We start from the raw sequence: 27,725 nt of genomic DNA, 5'->3' as shown, positions 1-27,725 counted from the left end.
AGTTGAAGGTGAAATGTATGAGGTAGAATGCCTCTTTGAAGAAGTTAGTCCACCAGACCCTGTGAATTCCTCAAAAAGAAGGATTTATTAAAAAAAAAAAAATTTAAAAAAAAAAGGGGCACCTGGGTGGCGCAGTCGGTTAAGCGTCCGACTTCAGCCAGGTCACCATCTCGCGGTCTGTGAGTTCGAGCCCCGCGTCGGGCTCTGGGCTGATGGCTCAGAGCCTGGACCCTGTTTCCGATTCTGTGTCTCCCTCTCTCTCTGCCCCTCCCCCGTTCATGCTCTCTCTCTGTCCCAAAAATAAATAAAAAACGTTGAAAAAAAATTAAAAAAAAAAGAAGGATTTATTGCAATGCCAGCAGGATAATCAGGATGCCACCTGAGTGGTCTCTCCCTCCTCAACTTATCATCTGGCCCACCAGAAATAAGGACAGGCTAAAGCATGTTGAATATGAGAGCATCCCTATGGTAAATGAAGTGACAGGACAGGATGGCAGGATCCAAAGGGAACGTATGATGACCATGCAGAAGGGACTGGAGTCTAAGAGAGCCTCTCACAAATTATGGGAATGTAAGTGACTAATGGACTGATCCTATTTGGTTGTCTGTGGTGGTTCCATACCGCATCCTGGAGGCAAAGGCAGCCGTACATCAATAGTATTTCTCCATTTTGAAAGTATGTTCTTAAACAATTATAGATGCCCATGTGTGCAGGATTGGCAGAGATCTCAAGTCTGAGGTCCTGCATTCCAGGCAATTGTAATGTAATTTGAAATAAAGAGCTGTAGCAGATGATGGAGAGCTGGTTGGTCTTAAAGGACAGTGGGGTTGAGAGAGAAAAGGAGAGATGGACTTTGAGGTAGGTGGTTGCTGAGAATGGGCAGTCCATGTGGAGGCAGTGAATTGTGATACAAATTTGGGGACTGTGGTTTGAAGTGGGAATGGAGACAGCAGCATGAGCTTATCAAATGGGCAGCCAGGGCAGGTCAAGTGTGTTTCAGGGATTGAGCTTGAGACCAGCCGGCCAGAGGGGAGACCTATGTTGAGTTGAGAAGGTAGGTCTAAGCAGAATGGGCTAAAGTAGTAGATATTTTCCTTTCTAGATGTTTTTCCTCTAGGCAATAAGGAGGTGCCAAAGCAAATTGAATAAAGGACAGGAAGAAGTATGCTCTAGGAATCGTCAGCTGGCAGTACAGTGTAGGAGGAATTTGAACTCTGCCTATATGGCTAAAACCCCTGTATAAAGTCAGTTTAAGTGAACTTTGGATATAAAATGATGAGGGTCTTAACTCTCATGGGAGTAAAAGTTTTACATCTCAGAGGATTCATTAATGAAATTGACTCCTTAAGAATAGAAGGCTGGGTTTTGAACTTGAGTACCTAGAAAAAATGGTAACATCTGTGGTAAAGTAAACTTGTGAAGGGAATTTGTTTTGCTTTATGTGTGGCTGTCAGTGGGAGGACTGGACCAGCAGGTCATGCACACCTGGTTGAAGCTGGAGTTTGGATCACAGTATTTTTAGGGAGGGGGCTCAAACGAGTGGGAAGAGTCCAAAGTAGAGCCTGGGGGATGATTGTATCTGGGGTGCAAAAGTGAAATGAAGCAGGTAAGGGTTGAATGGGATGCATAAGGACCCGCAGGAAATTTAATTAAGCTCAGTCTTAGCTCCTAAACCAGAACACTGGCCATCTTACCTTTAGTCTTCTTAAAGTCTCATTTGCCTCTGCTGTCATTTCTCATCAGTGTGTAGGAATCCATTTTTTCCATCCTATCACAGCCCTGTGAAGAAGATAACCTCAATTTACTCTTGGTTATGCAGTGAAGGTGGTAATTTTCAGGGTGAACCTCTAGATTATGTCTGTTACATTTTTTTTATTGCTAAGGACTGTAGAATGATATAGAATAGGATCTTGAAAAATAGGTTTTCTTGAAAGATGTATTGTTTATTTATTTATTTATTTATTTATTTATTTATTGCCATTGTTTTTTTTAAGCAATTTGGGTTATTTGCTGTATGAATCACTTCTTCCCTCAGGTAACTGTGAGAGATGGAAAAGCGAGGTACTTTACAAAGTTTCAGATTCGAGGCAGATGCTGTAAAGTTTAGGAAACAGCCAGCAGGTATAGAGTTGGTATCTATCCGGTGTCCAGTTTTCAATGTCATGATTAGCTTTTAGGGCTTTGTTTGGGGTTTCCTACTCAGTGCATGTTCTGTCCTCTAAAACTAACACTGCTTGTGGGCAGTGAAAAATGGCAGCATTCTAACTGGGTAGTAGACCTGTATCTATATAGATCCTTGCTCACAAGCAGATTGGAGCCTAAGCCTTTTCATTCTGTGGAGTGTCATTTTTATGTCAATTTTCCACATTTAGTTCACCAGTGCTGTTATGGTAGTGTGTTGTATGTTATATGGGATTTTGTAAGTTATCCTGCTGGTTCAAAGTGTCCCAGGTTAGAACTAGTAGAGCTGGGCACTGGAAGTTCAGGATCTCCCTTAAAAGTTCAGGATCTCCCTTAAAGGTCTAGTAGTTTGACAGGCTTCTCTTCACACTGGGTCTTGGCATTGAGTATCCCTGCCACACCTTTAACCCCTAGGCCTGGGGTGTCAGGGAGAAAGTGCTTATTGGCTTTTTAAATGGGCCATTCCTGCCTTGCAGTGGTCATAAAGTAAAGATTGATAATCATGCTCCAGCAAAATGTTAAGACCTTTAACTTTTTCCTAAAGATGAAAATTAAAGATATTAGTAATGATTCTTTGTATAAGAGATCTTGAGTTTTACAGCTGATTTAAGGAACTGTATTATTCTTTTACAGGAAACAAATACTGAGTTCCAGCTCCATAAAAGAACTAAATATTGCATCATTATGGTGGTTTAGAACATGTGATTATCCATTGATTTAATCTGATAAAGCTGTTACACCAACAAACAAGAAAATATGACATTGTAAAGCCTTTGCAATTAAAAGATATAAAACAGCAAATAAATTGAATTGTGTATGTGTGTGCTTCTCAAACATTTTGTTCCCGTCTCAAAATGGCCACGTCACTGGTAACACCAACAGAGTTGGGTCATTCCTGAATACTTCTGCCATGTCTATTACTGTCTTATAATCTCAGGGACCTTTAAATATGGGGAAAAGGATGGCAGAGTTGAGGACAGACTAAATAGATGGATTCCGCATGAACAGGAACTACCCTGAAGAGAGAGACGGTACCTTTCTCATTTTTTATAAATGGAAACCAGGCATATAGTAGGTCCACTGATGGCTATGTCCCATGGTGGTTTGTAGTATGTTACTTACTTCCAGTGTATACTTGTAGAAACAAGGGAAACTTTAGGCAAACAAGAGTTCCTTATACTCAGAACCTATGACCTAGATGGTAAATTTGTGGAACCAGTCTTCTCCCAATAAAAGATACAGGTTAAGTCTGTGGCTAGGTGCCAAAATGTTTATATGTGGATGAAGGCTGTCCTAAGAGTAATTATAAGATATAGGTATTTGGCAGATATGGAGAGGCTAGGGTAACCTCTTGGAAGGGCTCTCTGAGTGATCGTATCAACAATATTTTGATACATATGGATGGATCCACTCAATATTGCCTCTAAGTTGTCCAGTGATTTTAACTATATATATATATATATATATATATATATTTGACTATATTTTTATATTTTTAACTCCATATGGTAACAAAGTATCTCTCAAGATGGATTAAGGAGATAGTAAAAAGTGATGGCACTGCATGTTTTCAGATGAGATGCAAAAAGGCAAGCAAAAGATGATACGGTTTCTAAAGCTGGTCTTATGAGAAGATCTGACTTATTTCCTGCCTAACCCCTATTTAAAAGATGGAGTAGATATTCTAGGAGAATATCTGTGACCCCTATCCCCACCCGTGGCTGGATTATGTGACTCTCCTATGTGTCTTCTTTTTTTTTTTTTTTTAATTTTTTTTTTCAATGTTTATTTATTTTTGGGACAGAGAGAGACAGAGCATGAACGGGAGAGGGGCAGAGAGAGAGGGAGACACAGAATCGGAAACAGGCTCCAGGCTCTGAGCCATCAGCCCAGAGCCTGACGCGGGGCTCGAACTCATGGACCGCGAGATCGTGACCTGGCTGAAGTCGGACGCTTAACCGACTGCGCCACCCAGGCGCCCCCCCCCATGTGTCTTCTAGTAACACCTGCATTTTCACTTTCATAGCCCATTATGTGACATATCACAGGACAGTTACAATGTTTTCAACCTTGAGACCATGTATTCCTTAGGGCTATAGATTATTGTCTCCAGTAGATTATCTCCATGGAATAGTTAGTATAGACCCTGGAACATCATATGCACTCAAGTATTTGTGAATGAATGGCTTAGTGTCAATTTAAATGAACAGTTTTGTCCTTGGCACTGTTCCCACCAACATTCCAAGCCCAGAACATAACTGAAATGGGAAGGCTGGAATAACTGAACAATAAGGAACACTTGAGTCCAGATAATACAACTTCTGAGCTTATTTGGGAACTACAGGAAGGCATTCCACTACTCTAACTCCCTACCAACAGTTCTGATTCATTCAAATTCCAACAGTCTGATTCATTCACCTATAAATCCCCATGAGAAGATTAAAGAGTGTGGTTTTTCATTAATGTGTTAATAGGAGTTGAATCTGATTGCTTTTTTGACACCTGTGAAATAGGAGTTTGAAGTGTGGGTAAACTAATTCAAGGCATTTAAATGGACCATAACTGGGGCTCTCTGGCTAGCAGGAAGATATTGGACCCTAGAAGTTAGGAAAGATGGTAATGCCGGTATATGGAAGAGGAAACAGAAAAAGAGGACAACTCCAATGAACACTTCCCTGCTTTGTAATCCTTCCCAAAGTCTTTATTCTAGAGGCCAGATGAGAAGTCAAGCATAGGTTTGGAAAATGGAGTCCAAAATGAAGGGTACATCCTGATACCACCTTCTGTTTCATTTTCCCAAGCAGTTATTATACCCCATGGCACATTGAGTTCCTTAGGGTCAGACTCTGACATGAAGATTTGTGTGCAGGGAGTGCTTTAATGGAGAGTGCTTTGGGGAGTAAAATCTCTGAAGGGGCAAAGAAAGGATGATTAAGCATAGGGAAGAAGTTTGGATATGATGCAGCAACAACAAAGACCTCAGCCAATCCAATTGGGAGCTCCTGAGCTGCAATGATCCTGCAGAATTTTCTCAACTGGGGTAAGAGGACACCCCTATACCCGTGCACTGACCAGTCACTGATACAGGATGACCCTTAGAAAGGAAGCATGACCTTGGGTACTGTGGCTTTCTTCAAGAAAGATCAAATCCCTGGATAGGGGAAGTCAGTTGTAAGTTGTCAGTTGTTAGGCATCCCAGCAGGTGGGAGGGTAAATATTTTAGTCCAAAAGTCAGCAGTGGGAACTAGGCAGATACCAGTAGCACAACAAAGCATCCACTACAACTTCCAAATCAGGTTCCAACTGGAGCATGTAACCGTACTTCTAATAAATTCACATTCTGTTAGAAGTCTAGGGGCACCTGGGTGGCTCAGTCGGTTGAGCATCTGACCAGCTCGGGTCATGATCTCACGGCTCAGAAGTTTGAACATTGGGCTCTGTACTGGCAGTGTGGAGACTGCTGGGAATTCTCTCTCTCTCCTCTCTGACCCTCCCCAACTTGTGCTTTCTCTCTCTCAAAAGAAATAAACTTAAAAGAAGTTGAATCTAGAGGTGCACCTGGGTGGCTCAGTCAGTTTAGTGTCTGACTCTTGATTTTGGCTTAGGTTATGATCCCATGGTCATGAGATTGAGCCCCATGTTGGGTTCTATGCTCAGCATGTAGCCTTCTTGACATTCTCTCTCTCTCTCTCTCTCTCTCTCTCTCTCTCTCTCTCTCTGCCCCTGCCCTGCTTGCACACGAATGTGCACATGCAACTCTCTCTCAAAATAAATAAAGTTGAGACTAGAACATGAAACAAGATGGTCTCTGCCCAAAAGAAGCTTCCAGACATGTCACTAATTTCAACAAACGTAGTGGCTTAAAACAATAACCGTTGACTTCCGGTTTCTGGACTAGCATATGAGGAGATAAGAAGTCTTTTTATTTAGATTCAAGTTAGTTAATATATAGGATAGTATTGGTTTCAGGAGTAGAAGGGAGTCTTCGCTCTGTCCTGAGAAGTAAGAAGAACTAAAAAATTACCAAATCTCCCTAAATTCATCAAAGAATGGAGGTCATGACAAAACCACTGATCCAAAAATTGGAGAGAGAGGCAGACATGGAAAATCACAACTTCCCATGGCAGAAGCCTCTGTGGGAGATAGGTGCGCTAGGGTAGGATATCGAATGTAACAAGTGGACCATTCTGGTGTTGATGTGAGAGGTGGGGTTGTGGGTATGTGAGGACACAGAATATATGGGTAATCTCTGTAGTTTCTGCTCACTTCCATTGTGAACCTAAAATGGCTCTGAAAAAAATAAGTCTGAATTTTTTAAAAAATGAAAACTAAAAGCATCACCCATTTATCATCTCATAGGTCTGTAGGTCAGAAATCTGGGTAGAATAGATTCTCAGCTTAGCACTTTGTAACGCCAAAATGAGGTGTGGGCAGGGCTAGGCTATTACCTGAAGGCTGTGGAGAAGAATATGTGCCCAAGGTCATTTTGACTATTAGCAGAAGTGAGTTCCCTGAAAGTACTGTAGGACTGAGGTGACCATTTCCTTGCTGGCTGTTGACTACGATTGCTTTTACCTCTTGGAAGCTGCCCCATTTCCTTGCTATATGGCCCCTTCCTTTTTTTTAACTTTTTTTTTTTTTTAAGATTTTAAATAATCTCTACACCCAATGTGGGGTTTCAGTTTACAACCCCAAGATCAAGAGTTGCATGCTTTACTGACTGAGCCAGCCAGATGCCTGGACCCCTTCATTTTAAAATAAATCCACCAACAGCACATCATGTCTTTCTCAAACTCAGAATGTGACTTCCTCTTTGCTACCTGTCAGAAAATTTAAAAACTTCTGGTTTTAAAAACACCATGTGATTTGGTTCTGACCATCCACATAGTTACAAAAAGATCAATTGTGTATTATAATCTAATCATGGGAATAAAATCCATTATAGTAACAAGTTCTACAGATTTGGGCAAAAAATCTTGGAGGTTACTTTATAATTCTGCCTACCACAACCATGATGACAGGTTGATATATACCTTGGTAGAAGGAGTTCTGGTGACTTCTCTTGATTTTCTAAATAGGACTGGAGAATACTGAGTCTGAAGGGAGAGATTTCAGGATGAAGAACTTTTGATTGATGAGCTTTATGGGCTCAGCGGTCTGGGAACTGGAACAGAGGAGGAAGAGGTTAGTTTGAGGTTCTTCTGGGTAAACCGGGCAAAAAGACAGGTCAAGGGATATGACAGACTGAAGGAAAGGACCACAGAATCTAGGCCAGAAACAGAAGACAGAGAAACCTGGAGTGAGAGAGGAGGAATTAACTTGCAAAGGCTGCAGTGGATGGCAAGATTCCAGTTAAAGCAGGAAGTGGAAGAAGACTTCAAGAAGAGGTTTAACATTTGGAGCAGTGGTTCTCCAAGTCTGGCCCCCAAACCAATAGCGTCAGCATCCTTTGGGCATTTGTCAGAATTGCAAACTCTCCAGGCCACTCCAGACCTAGTAAATCAGAAATTCTAAAACTCTAGGAACAGGACAGAGGAATCTATTTCAACAGCCACTCCAGGTGATTTTGCTGCTCCGTAGTTTAAGAATCATCGATATTATTCTCCCATATTGTAACAGAATATGTTTATCAGGAATGGGTTTCCAGCAGGAGAAAGAAAATTCCTGGAAGGAGAATTTTCCCATTGCATGCTCAGCTAGGATGCCTAGGGTAAATGTAAGACACGGCTGAATGAACTGGCCTTACAGTTTTCAGAAATAACAAATCCTGGTCATTCTAATCTGGGCCAATTGTGTTACTGAGATAAACTTTCTAAGACCAAGGCTAGAAACAGTTACTGAAGGGAGCTAGAGAAGGAGCCAGACTGGACTGCATCAGCCACTCTTTAGAGAGGGGAAACCTCAGGGAAAGTGGCAAAAAGTAGGAATAATGTGTTCCAGGGACCCTGAATGATGAGAGCAACAACAGATGCTAGTGGAGAGGGAGGGACACCTGCTTATGACCAAGATCTGGCTCCACTTTGGCTCAGCAAAGAACAGACACTCTCCCCTAGCTGCAGGCACCACCCCAACCAGCTGAGCTGCCTCAGCTGCAGCTGTTCATAGGTGGGCTGTGCTTAGCCAACAGGATGAGGATGTATTTGAGGATGTGGGTAGCTGACCCAGTACAGTAATCTGGATCACCTTATAATTTTTCTGAATCTACTACTCTAGAAATAATAATAGTTGTGGGAAAATAGCTGTAAGAACTAAGCAAGTTAAATACATAATTTTTCAATGTTATTACAGGGTATCCCACCCCTCCAAAAAACCCTCAAGCAATCATGCCAGGGTTTATGAGCATAGGTCTTTTGAGTGCAGCAAAGCCCAACATGCTTTATACTGTTGAGTTAAAAAATGAAAAAATGGGAGCACCTGGTGGGCTCAGTCGGTTAAGAATCTGACTCTTGGTTTTTGGCTCTGGTCATGATCTCATGATTCATGAGTTAGAGGCCTGAGTGGGGCTCTTCACTGAGAGTGCAGAGGCTGCTTGGGATTCTCTGTCTCCTCCTCTCTGTGCCCCTCCCCTGCTCCTGTTCTCTCTCTCTCTCAAACATTTTTTCAAAAATGAAAAATTGGTGCCGACAAATGTTCATACCATGCTAAAAAGAGAAAAAACTTTTTCTATGATACATAAATATTTCCTGATGACTTCACAATAAATTGGTAACATTAGACACTGGGGAAGGGAACTGAGTGGCTGGGGGAGAAAAGGAAGAATTGTCATGATTAAAAACCTTATGTACCTTTTAAATTTGGAGCACATGCATGCATTATTAAGAAATAAAAAATTACTACACTTAATAAATAATGAGCTTTTATTATCCTCGACAACAGAGAAAAGCCATGCCTGGAGTCTCTGGGAATTCTGGGAACGCTCCCAGGGGGAGGGGAAGGCTGCAAGTAGCACCTGGAGCTTCCTCAGAGACTCATTCCCTCAGTCTCACCCTACTGGCAGAGGCAGCTGGAAGGAATCACAAACTGCAAGGATCAGTGGGAGGAAGACAATGAACAACGCTTTCCTGCCTGAAATCAGCCGCTGTCCAGAGCCAGCACCAGGGAAGACACAACTCACCCTCCGGGGGTCACATCTTCGCTGGAAGGCAGGTGAGAATTCACACGCGTGACACCGAATGCCCTGCTCTCTTGGGGTCTCCAAGTCCTCCCCGATTCCACACCCTCTGGTCTGGGGCCACAGTGTCTGAGTTTTGAGAGGAGAACATGGAATAGGTCAAGTTTTAGTCTGAGTCTGAACTCTCATTCGACTTGGAAGACTTATGCTTTTCTTTTTTCTTCTTCTTCTTTTCTTTTTTCCTTTTCTTATGCTTTTCTTTCTTCTTCTTTTTCTTGTGTTTCTCTTTACATTCTGAGGAGCTGGAGCTGCTCCCATCTTCATCGGAGGTGGAATCCTCCAGTAACTGTTTTAACTGCTGTATCCTAAACAGAAGTTTGACCAAAGAACCATATTTTTAAAAAATTGTAGATAAAAATGATGTGAGAGCAGCAGTGAGGGTAAAAAATGTCATGAATAACCACCTTGAGAAAGATGGTACTTATTTTTATTTGTGCATGTCTTCCCCGTTCTTGTCCACGTCCATGCCTGTTTGACAGGACTGTAACCAGTATATGAGCCATTCTGTGTTCTTTCCATTGTCCTAAATATTTCTGCATGTTTCTCGAGTCCTTACCACAGAACTTCTAACAGATGTCTACTTTCCTTACTCACCGCCCCCAACTGCTCAAGTAATCTACCTCCTCAAAACAATTATTACTCAGCGTCACCAGTTTTGGGAAAAACAAACTCTCCCGTTTCTTCACCCTATCTTTGTTCATGTCTAAGGATCATTTTTCACAATAGCTCAGACCCTTAAAGACACTGGAGAAGATAAACTAAGCTATGGTTGGTTGCCAACATCAACTATCAGTGGTATGAGCAGGCTGGGCCAAACACACTGCTTTAAGCCAACCCAGATAGAACAAGGCTGGCCTGCTCATTCCCCACATACTGGCCTTTCCAGTGATTACTCCTGCCTTCCACACATTTCACAACTAAATTAAAGTACCATATTTACCAAACCACTCATCTAATACTGGAATGGATGTTTCCAACTTTATATAAGAGGGTATTGTTATCACCAGGACCACCTCACCTTACATACTTTTCATGTCTTTTATTCTCTCGTATGATGTCATACATGGGATCTTCATGTGCCTTGAGGGTTAGAGAAGGGTAAGGTTGGATTAGGGCTTCATGGACTGTTTAGTTAAATTAAAATTAAATCTCTATTTCACTGAAACCAGGTTTTTTTCCTGTTTGGTGTAACATTTAATATGTTCTAAGGGCACCTGGGTGGCTCAGTCAGTTGAGCATCCAATTCGATTTCGGCTCAGGTCATGGTCCAGAGATCATGGGATCGAGCCTCAAGCTGGGCTCTGTGCTGAGCACTGAGCATGGAGGCTACTTGGGGTTCTCTCTCTCACCCTTTGCCCCTCTCCCTGCTTGCACATTCTCTCTAAAATAAAAATGAAAAAAAAAGTTCTAATCCTTAAAGGTTACTGTCACTGCAAACCTATTGAGGCTTTTAAAAAAAAATTTTTTTAAACGTTTATTTATTATTGACAAACAGAGAGAGACAGAGCAAATAGGGGAAGGGCAGAGGGAGAGGGAGACACAGAATCTGAAGCAGGTTCCAGGCTCTGGGCTGTCAGCACACAGCCTGACGCAGGGCTCGAACTCACAAATCGCGAGATCAGGACCTGAGCCAAAGTCTGATGCTTAATTGACTGAGCCACCCAGGCGCCCCCCTATTGAGGCTTTAACAAAGAATTTTCTAATTAGAAAATACAGATTGTAATTTAAATATCCTTACAAGAATATAAACCATCGCAGAATCATGTAATACTACTCAAGGTAGAAATATTGAGGTAATTTGCTTTGTTCTGTTTGGAAAGGTGATTAAGAAATGGTATTGGGGCGCCTGGGTGGTGCAGTCGGTTAAGCGTCCGACTTCAGCCAGGTCACGATCTCGCGGTCCATGAGTTCGAGCCCCGCGTCAGGCTCTGGGCTGATGGCTCAGAGCCTGGAGCCTGTTTCCGATTCTGTGTCTCCCTCTCTCTCTGCCCCTCCCCCGTTCATGCTCTGTCTCTCTCTGTCCCCAAAATAAATAAACGTTGAAAAAAAAATTAAAAAAAAAAAAAAAAGAAATGGTATTAAGAAAAGCAAGTGAATTACAAAATGATACATAAGAATGGAACATTTATAGGTACACAAAAATATATGTTAAGTACCTCAAACAAAGTCTGCAAGTATACCAGAAGTACAGATAATTTTTTTTTAATGTTTATTTATTTTAGAGACAGAGAGACAGAGCACAAGTGGGGGAAGGGCAGAGAGAGCCGGAGACAGAATCTGAAGCAGGCTCTGAGCTGTCAGCACAGAACCCGGCGTAGGACTCAAACCCACGAACCATGAAATCATGACCTGACTTAGACACTTAACCGACTGAGCCACCCAGGTGCCCCAGAAGTCCAGATAATTTAAAGTGACTTGAGGGGCGCCTGAGTGGCGCAGTCGGTTAAGCATCCGACTTCAGCCAGGTCACGATCTCGCGGTCCGGGAGTTCGAGCCCTGCGTCAGGCTCTGGGCTGATGGCTCAGAGCCTGGAGCCTGTTTCCGATTCTGTGTCTCCCTCTCTCTCTGCCCCTCCCTCGTTCATGCTCTGTCTCTCTCTGTCCCAAAAATAAATAAAAACGTTAAAAATAAATAAATAAATAAATAAAGTGACTTGAATTACTTAAAAATAAGAATACGTGTAGGAGGAATGTTACAGTATGTAAACTATCTCAATTTTAAAAAAGAATAAATCTAATTTGTAGAAATTTTAAATGTTACCAAAAAATTATGTTAAGCTTGGCTCTGGAGAGTCCATTCTGCTAGTCTTCTGGCAGTTTTCTGGGTTAGTCTGGAAAACCTCCAAAAGCATGAAGGTTAAAGAACACCCTACTAAAGAATGAATGGGTCAACCAGGCAATTAGAGAAGAAGTTTAAAAATATATGGAAATAAATGAAAATGAAAATACAACAATTCAAATGCTTTGGGATGCAACGAAGGCAGTCCTGAGAGGAAAATACATTGCAATCCAGGCCTATCTCAAGAAACAAGAAAAATCCCAAATACAAAATCTAACAGCACACCTAAAGGAAATAGAAGCAGAACAGCAAAGACACCCCAAACCCAGAAGAAGAGAAATAATAAATATCAGAGCAGAAATAAACAATACAGAATCTAAAAAAACTGTAGAGCAGATCAATGAAACCAAGAGTTGGTTTTTTGAAAACATAAACAAAATTGATAAACCTCTAGCCAGGCTTCTCAAAAAGAAAAGGGAGATGACCCAAATAGATAAAATCATGAATGAAAATGGAATTATTACAACCAATCCCTCAGAAATACAAGCAATGATCAGGGAATACTATGAAAAATTATATGCCAACCAAGTGGACAACCTGGAAGTAATGGACAAATTCCTAAGCACCCACACACCTCCAAAACTCAAACAGGAAGAAATAGAAAACTTGAACAGACCCATAACCAGTGAAGAAATTGAATCAGTTATCAAAAATCTCCCAACAAATAAGAGTCCAGGACCAGATGGCTTCCCTGGGGAATTCTACCAGACATTTAAAGCAGAGATAATACCTATCCTTCTCAAGCTGTTCCAAAAAACAGAAAGGGAAGGAAAACTTCCAGACTCATTCTATGAAGCCAGCATTACTTTGATTCCTAAACCAGACAGAGACCCAGCAAAAAAAGAGAACTACAGGCCAATATCCCTGATGAATATGGATGCAAAAATTCTCAATAAGATACTAGCAAATCGAATTCAACAGCATATAAAAAGAATTATTCACCATGATCAAGTGGGATTCATTCCTGGGCTGCAGGGCTGGTTCAACATTTGCAAATCAATCAATGTGATACATCACATTAAGAAAAAAAAAAGAAAAGAATCATATGATCCTGCCAATCGATGGAGAAAAAGCATTTGACAAAATTCAGCATCCTTTCTTAATAAAAACCCTTGAGAAAGTCAGGATAGAAGGAACATACTTAAACATCATAAAAGCCATTTACGAAAAGCCCACAGCTAATATCATCCTCAATGGGGAAAAACTGAGAGCTTTCCCCCTGAGATCAGGAACACGACAGCCATGTTCACTCTCACCGCTGTTATTTAACATAGTGTTAGAAGTGCTAGCATCAGCAATCAGACAACAAAAGGAAATCAAAGGCATCAAAATTGGCAAAGATGAAGTCAAGCTATCACTTTTTGCAGATAACATATTATACAAGGAAAACCCAACAGACTCCACCAAAAGTCTGCTAGAACTGATACATGAATTCCGCAAAGTCGCAGGATACAAAATTAATGTACAGAAATCAGCTGCATTCTTATACACTAATAATGAAGCAATAGAAAGACAAAATAAGCTGATCCCATTCACAATTGCACCAAAAGTCATAAAATACCTAGGAATAAACCTAACCAAAAATGTAAAAGACCTATATACTGAAAACTATGGAAAACTTATGAAGGAAATTGAAGAAGATATAAAGAAATGGAAAAACATTCCATGCTCATGGATTGGAAGAATAAATATTGTTAAAATGTCAATACTATCCAAAGCTATCTACACATTCAATGCAATCTCAATCAAAATTGCACCAGCATTCTTCTTGAAGCAAGAACAAGCAATCCTAAAATTTGTATGGCACCACAAAAGACCCCGAATAGCCAAAGTAATATTGAAGAAGAAGACCAAAGCGGGAGGCATCACAATCCCAGACTTTAGCCTCTACTACAAAGCTGTAATCATCAAGACAGCATGGCATTGGCACAAAAACAGACACACAGACCAACGGAATAGAATAGAAACCCCAGAACTGGACCCACAAAAGTATGGCCAACTCATCTTTGACAAAGCAGGAAAGAATATCCAATGGAAAAAAGACCGTCTCTTTAACAAATGGTGCTGGGAGAACTGGACAGCAACATGCAGAAGAATGAAGCTAGACCACTTTCTTACACCATTCACAAAAATAAACTCAAAATGGATAAAGGACCTGAATGTGAGAAAAGAAACCATCAAAACCCTAGAGGAGAAAGCAGGAAAAAACCTCTCTGACCTCAGCCGCAGCAATTTCCGACTTGCCACATCTCCAAAGGCAAGGGAATTTAAAGCAAAAATGAACTATTGGGTCCTCATGAAGATAAAAAGCTTCTGCACCGCAAAGGAAACAATCAACAAAACTAAAAGGCAACCGACGGAATGGGAGAAGATACTTGCAAATGACATATCAGACAAAAGGCTAGTATCCAAAATCTATAAGGAACTCACCAAACTCCACACCTGAAAAACAAATAATCCAGTGAAGAAATGGGCAGAAAACACAAATAGAAACTTCTCTAAAGAAGACATCCAGATGGCCAACAGGCACATGAAAAGATGCTCAACATCACTCCTCATCAGGGAAATACAAATCAAAACCACACTGAGATACCACCTCACGCCAGTCAGAGTGGCTAAAATGAACAAATTAGGAGACTATAGATGCTGGAGAGGACGTGGAGAAACAGCAACCCTCTTGCACTGTCGGTGGGAATGCAAACTGGTGCAGCCCCTCTGGAAAACAGTGTGGAGGTTCCTCAAAAAATTAAAAATAGATCTAACCTATGACCCAGCAATAGCACTGCTAGGAATTTACCCAAAGGATACAGGAGTACTGACGCATAGGGGCACTTGTACCCCAATGTTTATAGCAGCACTTTCAACAATAGCCAAATTATGGAAAGAGCCTAAATGTCCTTCAACTGATGAATGGATAAAGAAATTGTGGTTTATATACACAATGGAAGACTACTTGGCAGTGAGAAAGAATGAAATCTGGCCTTTTGTAGCAACATGGATGGAACTGGAGAGTGTGATGCTAAGTGAAATAAGTCATAAAGAGAAAGACAGATACCATATGTTTTCACTCTTATGTGGATCCTGAAACTTAACAGAAGATGTTGGGGGAGGGGAAGGAAAAAAAAAAAGAGAGAGGGAGAGAGCCAAACCATAAAAGACTCTTAAAAACTGAGAATAAACTGAGGGTTGATGAGGGGGGTGGGCCTGGGCCCGCGGGTGGGTAATGGGCACTGAGGAGGGCACCTATTGGGATGAGCACTGGGTGTTGTATGGAAACCAATTTGACAGTAAATTTCATATTAAAAAAAATTATGTTAAAAAGACCTATTACCTTCTTACCTGGGGATAATTACTATTAATATTTGTCTCTTTCTTTCAATCAATATCATTAAATTTATGAAAAATTATTAATCATATTACATGTATAACTCTATTGTTTTTTACTTGTGTCTTCATGAACATTTTTCATGTCTTCTAAAACATAATTTCTGGGGTACCTGGCTAGCTCAGTGGGTAGAACATGTGACTCACGATCTGGGGGGGTTGTGAGTTCAAGCCCACACTGGGTGCAGAAATGACTTAAAAATGAAATCTTTTTTTTAATGTTTTATTCATTTTTGAGAGAGAGAGAGAGAGAGAGAGAGAGCAAGTGAGCAAGCATGCACATGTGAGTGGGGAGGGGCAGAGAGAGAAGGAGATGGAGAATCCCAAGCAGGCTCCTGCTGTCAGAACAGAGCCCATCACAAGGCTCAAACCCACGGACTGTGAGATCATGACCTGAGCCAAAATCAAGAGTCAGATGCTTAACCAACTGAGCCACCCAGGTGCCCCTAAAAATAAAACCTTTTTTTTTTTTCTAAAAATAAAGTCTTAAAATAATAATTCCTAATGACTGAATCATTTGTATGTTACAGAAATTTATGTTGATATATTAGACTATTAAGTTCCAAATTTTTCTTCAGTTTCCATCGTTTCAATGATATGAGAGTTATCATCATGCATACATATCCTTAGTCATAAACAGTGTGTATATGTTGATGTTCTCTTATATCCTTAAAATAAATTCTTGGAAATGGGGTTTCTGGTCAAAAAAAAAGGAAAAAGAATATGTTCAACGTTTTTGAGATTTATCATCAAACTATGTTCTATACTATCTGTAAAAACCGACATTCTACTTAAGTGGAATGATTGATCAAAAAGAAATTATTTCAGATTGTTAAAATTAAAACACAACATCTTAAACTCCTTAAAACCTTAAATAATGTTGACCCCAGTTTGACATATACTGATAACCTCAGTACATCCAGACAGTAGCATATTTCACTTGGCAGAAGCAGTTACTGAATGGTAAATTAACACCTTTAGGAGATGACTCTATTATTTTTTTTTTTTAATTTTTTTTTTCAACGTTTTTATTTATTTTTGGGACAGAGAGAGACAAAGCATGAATGGGGGAGGGGCAGAGAGAGGGAGACACAGAATCGGAAACAGGCTCCAGGCTCTGAGCCATCAGCCCAGAGCCGGACGCGGGGCTCGAACTCACGGACCGCGAGATCGTGACCTGGCTGAAGTCGGACGCTTAACCGACTGCGCCACCCAGACGCCCCAGGAGATGACTCTATTAAAATAAAGTGAGGAAATGATAAGTCTATTTTACTGTCTAAAGAGCATATATAATTTATATACACACTTATAGCTTATAAAGACATCTACTCTTTAAAAACTGGGAGGGGTGCCTGGGTGGCTCAGTTGGTTAAGCATCTGACTTCAGCTCAGGTCATGATCTCAAGGTTCACGAGTTTGAGCCCCGCATTGGGCTCTGTGCTGACAGCTCAGAGCCTGGAACCTGCTTTGGATTCTGTGTCTCCCTCTCTCTCTGCCCCTCCCCTGCTCGTACTCTGTCTGTCTCAAAAATAAATAAACATTAAAAAAAAATGGGAAACTAAAACCCTAATTATAGTTATGATGTTTTATATAACTGAACACAAGTGATTGAATAAATAAAAATGTCTGCTTTAGAAAAAGAATCACTATTCCCAAGGTATAAACAAATAACACTTTAATAAAAAGTTAGTTTTTTGTTAACTAATCTGTCACACAAATGTAATTTAACAAGAGATGTAGTCAATACCGGATATTCTGGCCAAAAATCTCTGAGAATGTGTTCTATGTGAATTTCCAGTTCGCCGATTACTCCCAGGTTCGTTAATATTCACTACTTCTGAAAAATGTAAATTGACAAGGTGGGGTTCTACTTACTACTCTGAACTGTTCTAATTTTTGGTTGCCTTTGATAAAAAAAGGGCATTCTTTGTCGCCTGTTCGGTGACCATACCGCTTACAACGCCAGCCTAAAAACAAAGAAAAAAGGAAATATTTCTGTAAGTAACAGTTTCATTTAATGAAGATGAAGAATCAGTACATCATATTAAAGTTTTTCTTCATTAAACTCCAATTCTAAAAGCAAATGCAATGACTGGATGAACCATGTACAATCCTAGAAAATAAAGGGAAACGGATTACTTCCCAAGCATCCTTTAATCGTGTAGCTTTGGGAGTAAATATTACCTCACCAGATAAGTATTAAGCAATCCAGTGTAAAAGTATTGTGAAGAGTGAATTTTTTTTTGTCTGTAGCTTACTGTATTTTTCAAAGAGAAGGTCTTTTCTATTCATCAAGTGACTCTGATCCTCATTTACAATTTCAGACACTAGAGCAAATAGCTTCTTTCTCTGATTGAATCAAAAACTGCACAATCCCTCCCCTTTAATTAAACCAAATCACAAATTATCTTAAAATGTTAATTTCATTAGCACTCTAATATGGCTTCACCTGCTGAACAGGGAAATTGTCCTTTGTAAAAAGTATATTATTTAGAAGCAGACAGCTGTGATGAGGAATGGGGAAGAAACACATTAAGAAAATACATACACATGTTCCAGGACAACAGAGGGAAGTACACAACTTCGTGGAATTTTAGTGACTATGGACATGGCATCAGGCATTGAGATATAGGGAAAATGAAGTGGTGAACAAAGCAGGAATGGGTGAGATGCTTATTATTTCTCTCACCTGGTCCTCTTAGAACCATCTAGATTTAAGGTAAATCAGGAAGTCATATGAGAACAGTGAGTTAAATGTTTGGACATTAAGCAACTCCAACCAAGAAAGTCAGGAAGCAGGTAAAGGGATTACAGCTAAGATCAGCCAGGTTTGCTTCATGCTGACAGCTACTAAAAGCGTGAAGTGAATGAGAAGGGAAGTTTTTCCTTTTTAACTTTGAGGGCTGGAGGCAGGAAACCATTGAAAAAAAGTGAAGTTTGGAAATTGTTTATTGATTGCCTCCGAGCTGTCCCTGTCTTTCATTAACTCTCCTAATTAATTTAAAATTCAGGAAAGAAGGACTATACTCCTTCAAACCAAAGTCTTTTTTTTGTGCTCAAAATTGTCGTATCATTAAAGGAAAGGTGATTCTTGCTATTCAAAATGTGGTCATGGACAAGCAAAATCAGCAACACATGGGAGATTGTTAGAAATGTATACTGTTAGGTCCACCCCAGAAATACTGACACATATTAGAATTTTAAAGGATTAACTGGTGATTTATAGACATGTTAAAGTTTGAAAACCACTGTTCTAGATAACACTACAATCAACAAAATCAATGAAAATATGTACATGTACATGTGTCTTTCATCCTGTCTGGGAGGAGTCCAAATTTTGTGGGGCCTGAGCTTAAATTATGGGTTTGTGGAAGGGGGCTCTTTAGAAAGTAAAATACCTTGCCTTGGCAAATTTTGCAAAATCATATGACCGTTATCAACACATCACTGGAACTTCTGCAGGTCCTTGAAAATCACAAGTGAGTAAAACTGGCTCTGGTCCCAACTCTGACACTTATTTTCCAAGTCAATGTACATAGCCATAAAATGGTAATTGAAATGTAAGTAACTACCTCATAAAAGAGAGCAGTGGTTTTCAAACTTAAAAAAAAAAAAAAAAAGCTGTAGACTTCTGGGTAAAGATGACAGACTAAATACATTTACCTGTTTTCACTCCCTTCCTGACAAGTCATAAAAATGAAAATGAAGAGAATTCTTTCCAAGGGGAATAAGCCAAGAAGCACTTCAAGAATGGCCAAGTGACAGCCTCCATAAAAGCACTGAAAATAGTTGCAAATTTGCCCACATCAATTTACTTGAAACCCTGTAAATTAATCAAAGGTTTGCCACAATCTGAGGACCATTAATTCAAGAAAAGCTAGTGAAGTTTGGTAAGAACAGAAGGGTTTCAGGCATTTTAACCAGGCCTACTCCCAACCCTCTCTCCTGATTGCCAGAATAATCTTGAAAACTAGCAGCCTTGCAACCATGACAACTATGAAAAGCAGCAATCCTGCACTCTCAATGGGGTAAGGCCAGGTTTTGAGTCTCTCAAAAATCCCTAACCCCAAAGCACAGAGCCACACTGGCAGGGTGTTATTACTATTTAACCAGTCATGTAGTTTACTCTACAGTAAAAGCCCAATCCCTTAGGATATTTGTTGAAAACAATTACCTGCAATTGTTTAATATCACAGCTCCCAACAGCTGTGATATGGATAAATAAGAGCCGAGCTAAAAATTTTAATGATCCAGGTAATGAGATGTCCACAGAGGGCTTTTAAAAATTCTGACACAATCCTGGGAAGCTAGAAGGCTGTGCACATGTGCCAACATTTATTTTGGTTTTTTTTTCTTTTTAAGTTTTTTAAATGTTTCATTTATTCTTGAGAGAGAGAGAGAGAGAGACAGTGCATGAATGGGGGAGGGGCAGAGAGCGAAAGAGACACAGAATCGTAAGCAGGCTCCACGCTTTGAGCTGTCAGCACAGAGCCTGATGCAGGGCTTGAATGCACAAACCGGGAGATCATGACCTGAGCCAAACTTGGATGCTTAGCTGACTGAACCACCCAGGTGCCCGTTTTTTTGATAGTAGCCATCCTAACAGGTATGAGGTTGTATTTCACTAATTACTGATGCTGAGAATCTTTTCATGGGCTTACTGGATACCTGTATATCTTCTTTGGAGAAATGTCTATTCAAGTCCTTTGCCAAACTTTAATCAGGTTGTTTCTTTGTTGTTTTTAGGAGTTCTCTATATATTATAGATATAATCCCTTATTAGATATATGATTTACAAATATTTTCTCCCATTCTGTTAGTTGGCTTTTTACTCTTTTGTTAATGTCTTTTATTCACAAAATTTTGTGGTTTTCATGAAGTCAAATTTGTCTGTTTTTTCTTTTGTTGGCTGTACCTTTGGTGTTTCATCCAAAAAATCATTACCAAATCCAATTTTGTGCAGCTTTGCCCTGTTTTCTTCTAAGAGATTTTATAGTTTTAGGTATTATATTTAAGTCTTTGATCCACTTAGAGTTAAATTTTATGTATGATATTAGATAAGGACCCAACTTCATTCTTTTGCAAGAGGATGTCAAGTTTTTTTTAAAAGACTGCTCTTTCCCCATTTAATGGTCTTGGCTCCACCAAAACAAGAAATTCAAACAACAAAGATGACTCAACATATAGGAAAACAGGAAATTCAAGACAAGAAAGAAGCTAAGGGAAACTGCAGAATGAGTGTCTTAGTTCCGGCTCCCATAATATAGAGTGGGTCACTTACACAATAGGAATTTGTTTTCTCATAGGCTAGGGACTGGAGATCTAAAATCTGGGTGCCAAAAGAGTTGGTTTCTGATGATTACTGTCCTTCTGGCTTGCAGACAGCTGTATCCTCTCATGGTGTGTCCTTACACAGTAGAAAGAGAGCAAGCTGTCTGGTCTCTTCTTAAAAGGAACTCATCAGGGGTGCCTGGGTGGCTCAATCAGTTAAGCCTCCGACTTCAACTCAGGTCGTGATCTTGTGGTTTGCGGGTTTGAGCCCCGCGTCGGGCTCTGTGCTGACAGCTCAGAGCCTGGAGCCTGCATTGGATTCTGTGTCTCCCTCTCTCTCTGCCCCTCCCCCCTCACGCTGTGTCCCTCTCTCCTTCAAAGATAAATAAACATAAAAAAAAAAAAAAGGAACTAATCATACCATCAGAGGCACCCTCAATACTTTATCCAATCCTAATTACCACCCAAAGGTCCTATCTCCAAATACCATCCTATTGGGGATTAGGGCTTCAACATAAGAATTTATGGAGGGACACAAACATTCAATTCATAACACAAAGTGAGGCGTGCCTAAGTGCCTCAGTTGGTTAAGTGTATGACTCTTGATTTCAGCTCAGGTCATGATCTCGTGGTCCTAAGATTGAGCCCTTGTCAGCTTCCATACTGGGCGTGGACCCTGCTTAAGATTCTCTCTCTCCCTCTCCCCTGTTCGCTCTCTCTCAAACAAACAACACAAAGTGAAGGGAGATTCCTGGATGATAAGCATGGGAGCAACCATTTTCAGAAGAATGTAATTAATACAATGTCTCAGGCATTTAGAGGTCTTAAGATTCAATCTTTAGAACAATTTGAGACTGAGTAAAAAGAAATCAGTACGTGGAAACCAAAAACAATAATAATAAAACACATGCACATAACACACACCAAAAACAAGATAACTGTTAATCTGGGGCGGGAGGGAGAGGGAATTAATTCAGGATGCATAAAGGAAAAGTAATCACTTTACTACATGACTCAGCTCTGAACGTAATTATAATAAAGTAAGTACCCAGGATTATCTAACCAAAATTATGAAAAAACTATTTTGGGGAAGATGTGATATAGTAAGGGTACATATGTGTAGTAAGAGCTAAATTCTCATCTTCCATTGTATGATGTTAACAGATACCACCTAAACCTGAAAAATCAATGCAATGTAAATGTGATCTTAGGCACATGAAGATAAATATCAAAATAACCAACTAAAAGAGCAAAAAGTGGGTATGGAGAAAAAGAGACTGGGAACTATTTTAATTATGTGCATGAAGAATCTTTGTACAAACAAATGTCTTTAAACGGCAGCAGTACCCTTTCTTCAAATACCAAATACCACTTAAGCTGGATGAAGGTGTTGCGGCTCTGGTGGGGTGGGGGCGTGCACACACAGCACTCCTGCTCTGGACACCCACCTCAGGTCACATGGATGAAACCTTAACACCACTGATGGGGTGGGGGGAGGTGCAAAGGACTGAGGCAAGACACAAAGGGATCTGCCCCCTCCAATGTATCCCAATGTACCTCCTTGTCCCTCCTGGCATTTCTACAACAGAGTATCCTTTCTGTTACTTGAATATTACCAAGGAGTGTACTCCAAAGGCAGCTACGGTCCTGTGGGCAACCACTGCTCTTGGGAGTCAGAAGCCCTGGAGTCAAAGCCATGCTCTGCCTCTTGGACACTCACTAACATACGCAGCTCGGCTTCCTTAACTATGAAACAGACATCACGCCTTGGCTTAACAGGTCTCAGTGAGGGAAAAAAAAAGAGGTAAACACGCTCTGTGAGTCGTAATATATAACTTGTGTGTACTAAGGAGTGTTACCTGAAACTCTCCCATACTCACACTGCATAACTTTGACTTCTTTCCCGAGTGGCATCCAAAGTCCTTTAGTTGGTGCGTGAGCCAGAAATTCCCTGGCATGTTCGTTGCCTGGTACATCTGGTATACAGTCTTCCGGCTTAGTCTCATCTTCCTAAAAAAGGAAACAACATGTACACGACGTGGCAAAAGAGCACTGGAATTCTCTCCTACCTGCTTCAGAACACAGCACTGCCTGGCTTTCACATGGGCTGGACATGCCCACGTCATCCTGTTACCCTCTCCAGTACTAGAAAGACAAATTATACCTGACACAAAAACCAGAAATAAATATACCAGAAGGACTATGTCATGAAAACAAAGTAGTTGTTCTTAGAGAAAGGTTACTAGTAAAGCAGAAATCTGCCCTTCATATAGGAATGATCTGTGAGCTCCAAATTCTAACGTAAATCAGATGTAAAGATCAAAAAAAGGTTCCATGACCACAAAATCTTAGTGGAATGAGGCAAGGTGTAACAATTAAAGTAGGGGCACCTGGCTGGCTCAGGAGATGGAACATGCAACTCTTGATCTCGGGGTTGAGGTTTGAGCCCCACGTTGAGTGTAGAGATTACTTAAAAACAAAATTTAAGGGGCATCTAGGTGGCTCAGTCACTTAAGCATCCGACTTCAGTTCAGGTCATGATCTCACGGTTTGTGAGTTCGAGCCCTGTTTCAGCTCTCTGCTGTCAGCATGGGGCCTGCCTCGGATCCTCCGTCTCCCCTCTCTCTGCCCCCCACCGCCTCTCAAAAATAAATAAATGTTAAAAAGAAAAAAATTAAATTAAAAAAATATAAATTTGCCTGGCTGTTTCACTTGCTTAAGCATGTGACTCTTTGTTTTGGCTCAGGTCATGATCTAATGGTTTGTGGGTTCAAGCCCTGCATCGGGATCTGGGCTGACAGCGTGGAGCCTGCTTCGGATCCTCTCTCTCCTTGTCCCTCCCCTGTTCTTGTGTGCATGCTTTCTCTTGCTCTCTCTGAAAATAAATAAACTTAACATATGTATATATATGTATATGTGTATATACATATATATTTCAAGAATTAAAACAGGATTATCTAGAATAAAAATGTTATGTTAAAATAGCTTATTATAACTTGAAGACCATTGTCATGTTTTCTAGTCACACACATGCTATCTATATCTGTGAGTTGCATATTCACCACTGAATATATGCATTTACAATTAAAGAGGGTTTTTTTTTCAGTTTCCATGAATATTTAATCTATAACAGAAGAACATTTTCTAAAACTCGTTTAATTTAAAATTTTTTAATATATATTTTTTATTTTAGGTAGGCCCCACCCCTAACGTGGGGCTTCAACTCATGACCCTGAGATCAAGAGTCTCATGCTCTACTGACCGAGCCAGCCAGGTGCCCCTAAAAATCTTTTATTTGAAAGTGAGCATGCATAAGGTTGCTCTGGCCTCTAAAGAGCCCTGTAAGTCTCACTCTCACAGACATTGGACAACATGGCCAGGTTGGCAGGAAGTGGTAGGGGGTGTCCTGCACCAGGGGCTGGACTAGAGGAGCTTCCAGTCTCCACACAGACTACTGTTCTCTGAGCTGACGCTCAGGAAACCAGCAGTGAGTGGGTCAGAGATGGAGCAGAGCGGTGAGAAGATGCAGCCACAGCAGGAGACAGAGAAGGGGACCGATCGCTGAGGAACATGTGGGCCTGCCACCGTTTCTTAGGGAACAGTCACACGGTTGATTACATTTCTACAAAGACACAGGCTGGAGACACAAAGCCCAAAGTGTATGGACTGACTGGCATCTGCAGGGAGGAGCAGGGTTATGAAAAAAGATGTTCCAAACCTTATGTAACAGTTTTCATAACAAGTTACTGAGTCTGAGCACTGAGTCAAATATGTCTGAGAGAATAACCAAAGGTACAAACTTCACACTGACCTTGATAAGCCCAGGAGGAGGTTTTTCATAACTAGAAAGGAAAAGAAAAACTGCCATCAATCATGTTAACAGGAACACAATACGTTTTAATGAGCAAAAAGCAACTAGAGGTCAAAATGAAAAGAATATCTTTAGTAAAACCTTAAAACTGCATTAGATCTAAAGCAGTTAGTAAAATATGCCCAGCAGTCAGAGATCTTATAAGTAAACTGATGCTACACCACATCCTGCAGAGATCTAGAAAATTCACTGAAATGATAACTAACTTGGTGTTTGAGCACAATGAATTTATCTTCGAAGAAGAGAGCAAGAGATTGCAGGTGAACTGTGTGGGAAGACCCATGAGCTAATCATGCTTCCAGACTGTCACGGCTGTCAGGTTATTTACCTACCATAACTTCCACTTACTCAGCACGGAGGCTCATGTGGGGAAGGCTGAGGAATCTGTTCTAACCTGGATGGAGGCAGTGCAGGGGGGCAGGAACAAAACTGGAGGGAAGGGCCTGTTGCAGGGGATGGAGGCGATGGTGATCTGTCCTAGAGGCTTCCTTTCCCATATCCCTGCAGCTCTCAGTTCAAATCCTGCCCACTCACCCTGCCCGCAGAGTGAGCCATCCATTCCTCACTTCTGACAGCCCGCTGTGCCCATACTGACCTCACTGGACTCGGGGTGTAGGACCCCTGCATGGTGCCTGGACGACATTCTTTACTGAATGATGCTAGAGCAAGCAGATGATGTGTGGGAATGTACGTTCCCTTGGAGCTCACAGACTCCCAAGGGTCCTAAGGGTACATACGCATCATGTCTATGCTCCCAATTCATTTTCACTTCCTATCACTCTGCCGAAGTGCCCCAGAAGGGTTCTGGATTCCAAATCTGGAAAATCAACACCAAATGCTCATGTTCATTTTTAAGTACTGACACACTACTAGCTATAACACACACTGCGTGGGTATTTATTTGGCTTTTAACTGTGAATGTTGATAGGACCAAAAGCAAAAATAAGAATGAAAAAAAGAAACATTATAACCAAATATCCTGGGTCTATTCAACGCCTGCAAAGCACATTTTGCTGAAGATATCTGGCCATAGCAGCTAGCTAGTTTAAAACCGTGAAGACTCCAGAAAGTTGTAAATGTGAATGCTTTAACATTGCTGCACCCAGATGGTGAAGCAAGGGTGACTAATTAAATTTTCTATAATGAATATGTATTACTTTTATCAACCGATAAACACTGATAAATCTTAGAAGAGTGAATTAGATACTGATATGGAACAATTTCCATTATAGTTTTAGTAAAAAAAAAAAAAGGTAGGGGGAGGGCAGAGGGAACAAAACGGTGTATTTGGTGAGCTTCTATTTGTGTGTATGGGAAAAAGGACACTATATGTGGCCATGTGCATGCGATGTGCCTGTGCACACATGCACACACACCAAGTTACCTCTACAAGGATATCTAAGAAATTGGTTGCATGCCTGCCTGTAACCAGGGAAAGGAACTAAGGTTCATTAATGGCAGAGACCTGTGTTTCACTGTATTCACACCTACATGTACCAACCTACAAAATGCTTTTTAACTGCAAAAGAAAAGTGGTATCAATGGTATCTACAGCAATGTTGGTATTAGCCCAGGTTAACGTATCTCTGAGAGAAAAACCAAAGATAAGTTGGGACTAAGAAAGAAAAATGGTGCCAAAATTATGCTATTAGGAGTTCATATCAGCTATAGAGTTATATAGGCTGCATTTCTCTTTTAACAATGCTGTTTCTGTAATTGTTTCAGGAACATAATCCCCACCCTAGCCCTAGCCAACTTGATAGTTTCCTCCCACAAAAAGGGAGCAGGTACAATAGGCAAAACTAAATTTGATATTCAGGTAATATTAAGTGTTCAACATAAAAACTTGCTCCCTGTCGAAGTAACCAATTAATTATTGTCCCAGGCATGTTGCTAGGTACTAGAAAGGGAGAACTAAGAGCATAACGATATATCTAGTTACATCCAAAAAAACACATAAAATGAAAAGTACTCGCATAAGTATCAATAGCTCTTTATAACTGCCCTGATAAAAGGAGATGGTCTATCTTTTTGGAGTATAAGACCCCAAATTCTAGTAGGAGTATTTTTCAGTTCCAAATCAGCTGAATGAGAATCCTGTAGAAGTGAAGCAAGGCAGAGCAGAAACTTCACGAGCTTTGGAGGTAAAAACCTTTGAATTATGATTCATTCTCACTGTGTACTTGGGGCATGTTACTTAACCCCCGGAGCCTCAACTTCCACACGGGTGAACATATCACACCACACACTTCACAATGCTGGCTTTTGTCCCTTCTGTTGAAGACAAGTTCATGCTCTCAAGAGCTTCATGAAGCACCTCAAGACTGGAGGGAGCATTAGCATCACAGAGGCCGAGATCTGGACCAGCAGAGGTAGAAGAAAACAACGTGCCAGGTGGTAAATGACAAATGCCAGAAGACTATTCTAGAGCTTTTCTGAGCAGACAGAGGAGGATCTGCCCCATGAAGATTACATAGTAAACAACTAGGCATGAATAGACTTAGCTTTTTAGGTGTGCTACAGTTATTTTCCAAAGCAAATGCTTAAAATATTTTCAAACACAAAGTGGTGGCATAACCTAACAAGAACAATGTAAATCTGCACAAACTGGGGAAATGATACAGTTCATCTGCAGTCACTCATTAGAAATATTGATGCAAAGAGACCAGGGGTGCCTGGGTGGCTCAGTGGTTGAGCGTCCAACTTTGGCTCAGGTCATGATCTCGCAGTCCCTGAGTTCGAGCCCCGCGTCTGGCTCTGTGCTGGCCGCTCAGAGCCTGGAGCCTGTTTCCGATTCTGTGTCTCCCTCTCTCTCTGACCCTTCCCCGTTCATGCTCTGTCTCTCTCTGTCTCAAAAATAAATAAACGTTAAAAAAAAATTAAAAAAAAAAAAAGAGACCAAAGGGAGTTTGGTGGTACAGTCTATGAACCCAATAATCCAGTAACACCTCCTTTGAGCCACAAGAGTTGTACAAAAACAACAGATGGCCAAACGCAAATCCAAATTC

The 27,725-nt window shown here is 40.7% G+C and overlaps 2 protein-coding genes across 5 annotated transcripts in view; both read right to left on the bottom strand.

Annotated features, from left to right (window-relative positions):
* Positions 1 to 27,725, bottom strand: part of RP9 (RP9 pre-mRNA splicing factor) — a 214,575-nt gene that overhangs the window by 10,202 nt on the left and 176,648 nt on the right. For 2 of the 3 annotated variants that reach the window (XR_005789274.1, XR_005789273.1), the window contains exon 7: positions 1,696 to 1,780. The gene's annotated coding sequence lies outside the window, so the exon portion shown is untranslated. Of the gene's footprint in view, positions 1 to 1,695; positions 1,781 to 7,215; positions 7,340 to 27,725 lie in introns of all 3 variants that reach the window. The other variant, XR_005789272.1, reaches the window with a different exon arrangement.
* LOC121028511 (retinitis pigmentosa 9 protein-like) overlaps positions 1 to 27,725 on the bottom strand; it is a 39,361-nt gene that overhangs the window by 10,202 nt on the left and 1,434 nt on the right. The window contains exons 2-7 of one of the 2 annotated variants that reach the window (XM_040472301.1): positions 24,658 to 24,688; positions 22,727 to 22,856; positions 17,451 to 17,542; positions 10,372 to 10,433; positions 9,297 to 9,658; positions 1,696 to 1,780 (exon numbers count right to left, since the gene is read on the bottom strand). In XM_040472301.1, coding sequence (XP_040328235.1) covers positions 9,460 to 9,658; positions 10,372 to 10,433; positions 17,451 to 17,542; positions 22,727 to 22,856; positions 24,658 to 24,688 — 514 coding nt within the window. In that variant the 3' untranslated portion in view covers positions 1,696 to 1,780; positions 9,297 to 9,459. Of the gene's footprint in view, positions 1 to 1,695; positions 1,781 to 9,021; positions 9,659 to 10,371; positions 10,434 to 17,450; positions 17,543 to 22,726; positions 22,857 to 24,657; positions 24,689 to 27,725 lie in introns of those variants that run through there. The other variant, XM_040472300.1, reaches the window with a different exon arrangement.

The sequence above is a fragment of the Herpailurus yagouaroundi genome, unplaced genomic scaffold, assembly GCF_014898765.1.
Source record: "Herpailurus yagouaroundi ecotype Mexico unplaced genomic scaffold, PumYag 100, whole genome shotgun sequence".
NCBI classification, from domain to species: Eukaryota; Metazoa; Chordata; class Mammalia; order Carnivora; family Felidae; genus Herpailurus; species Herpailurus yagouaroundi.
This window is presented reverse-complemented; position numbering and strand designations above follow the sequence as displayed.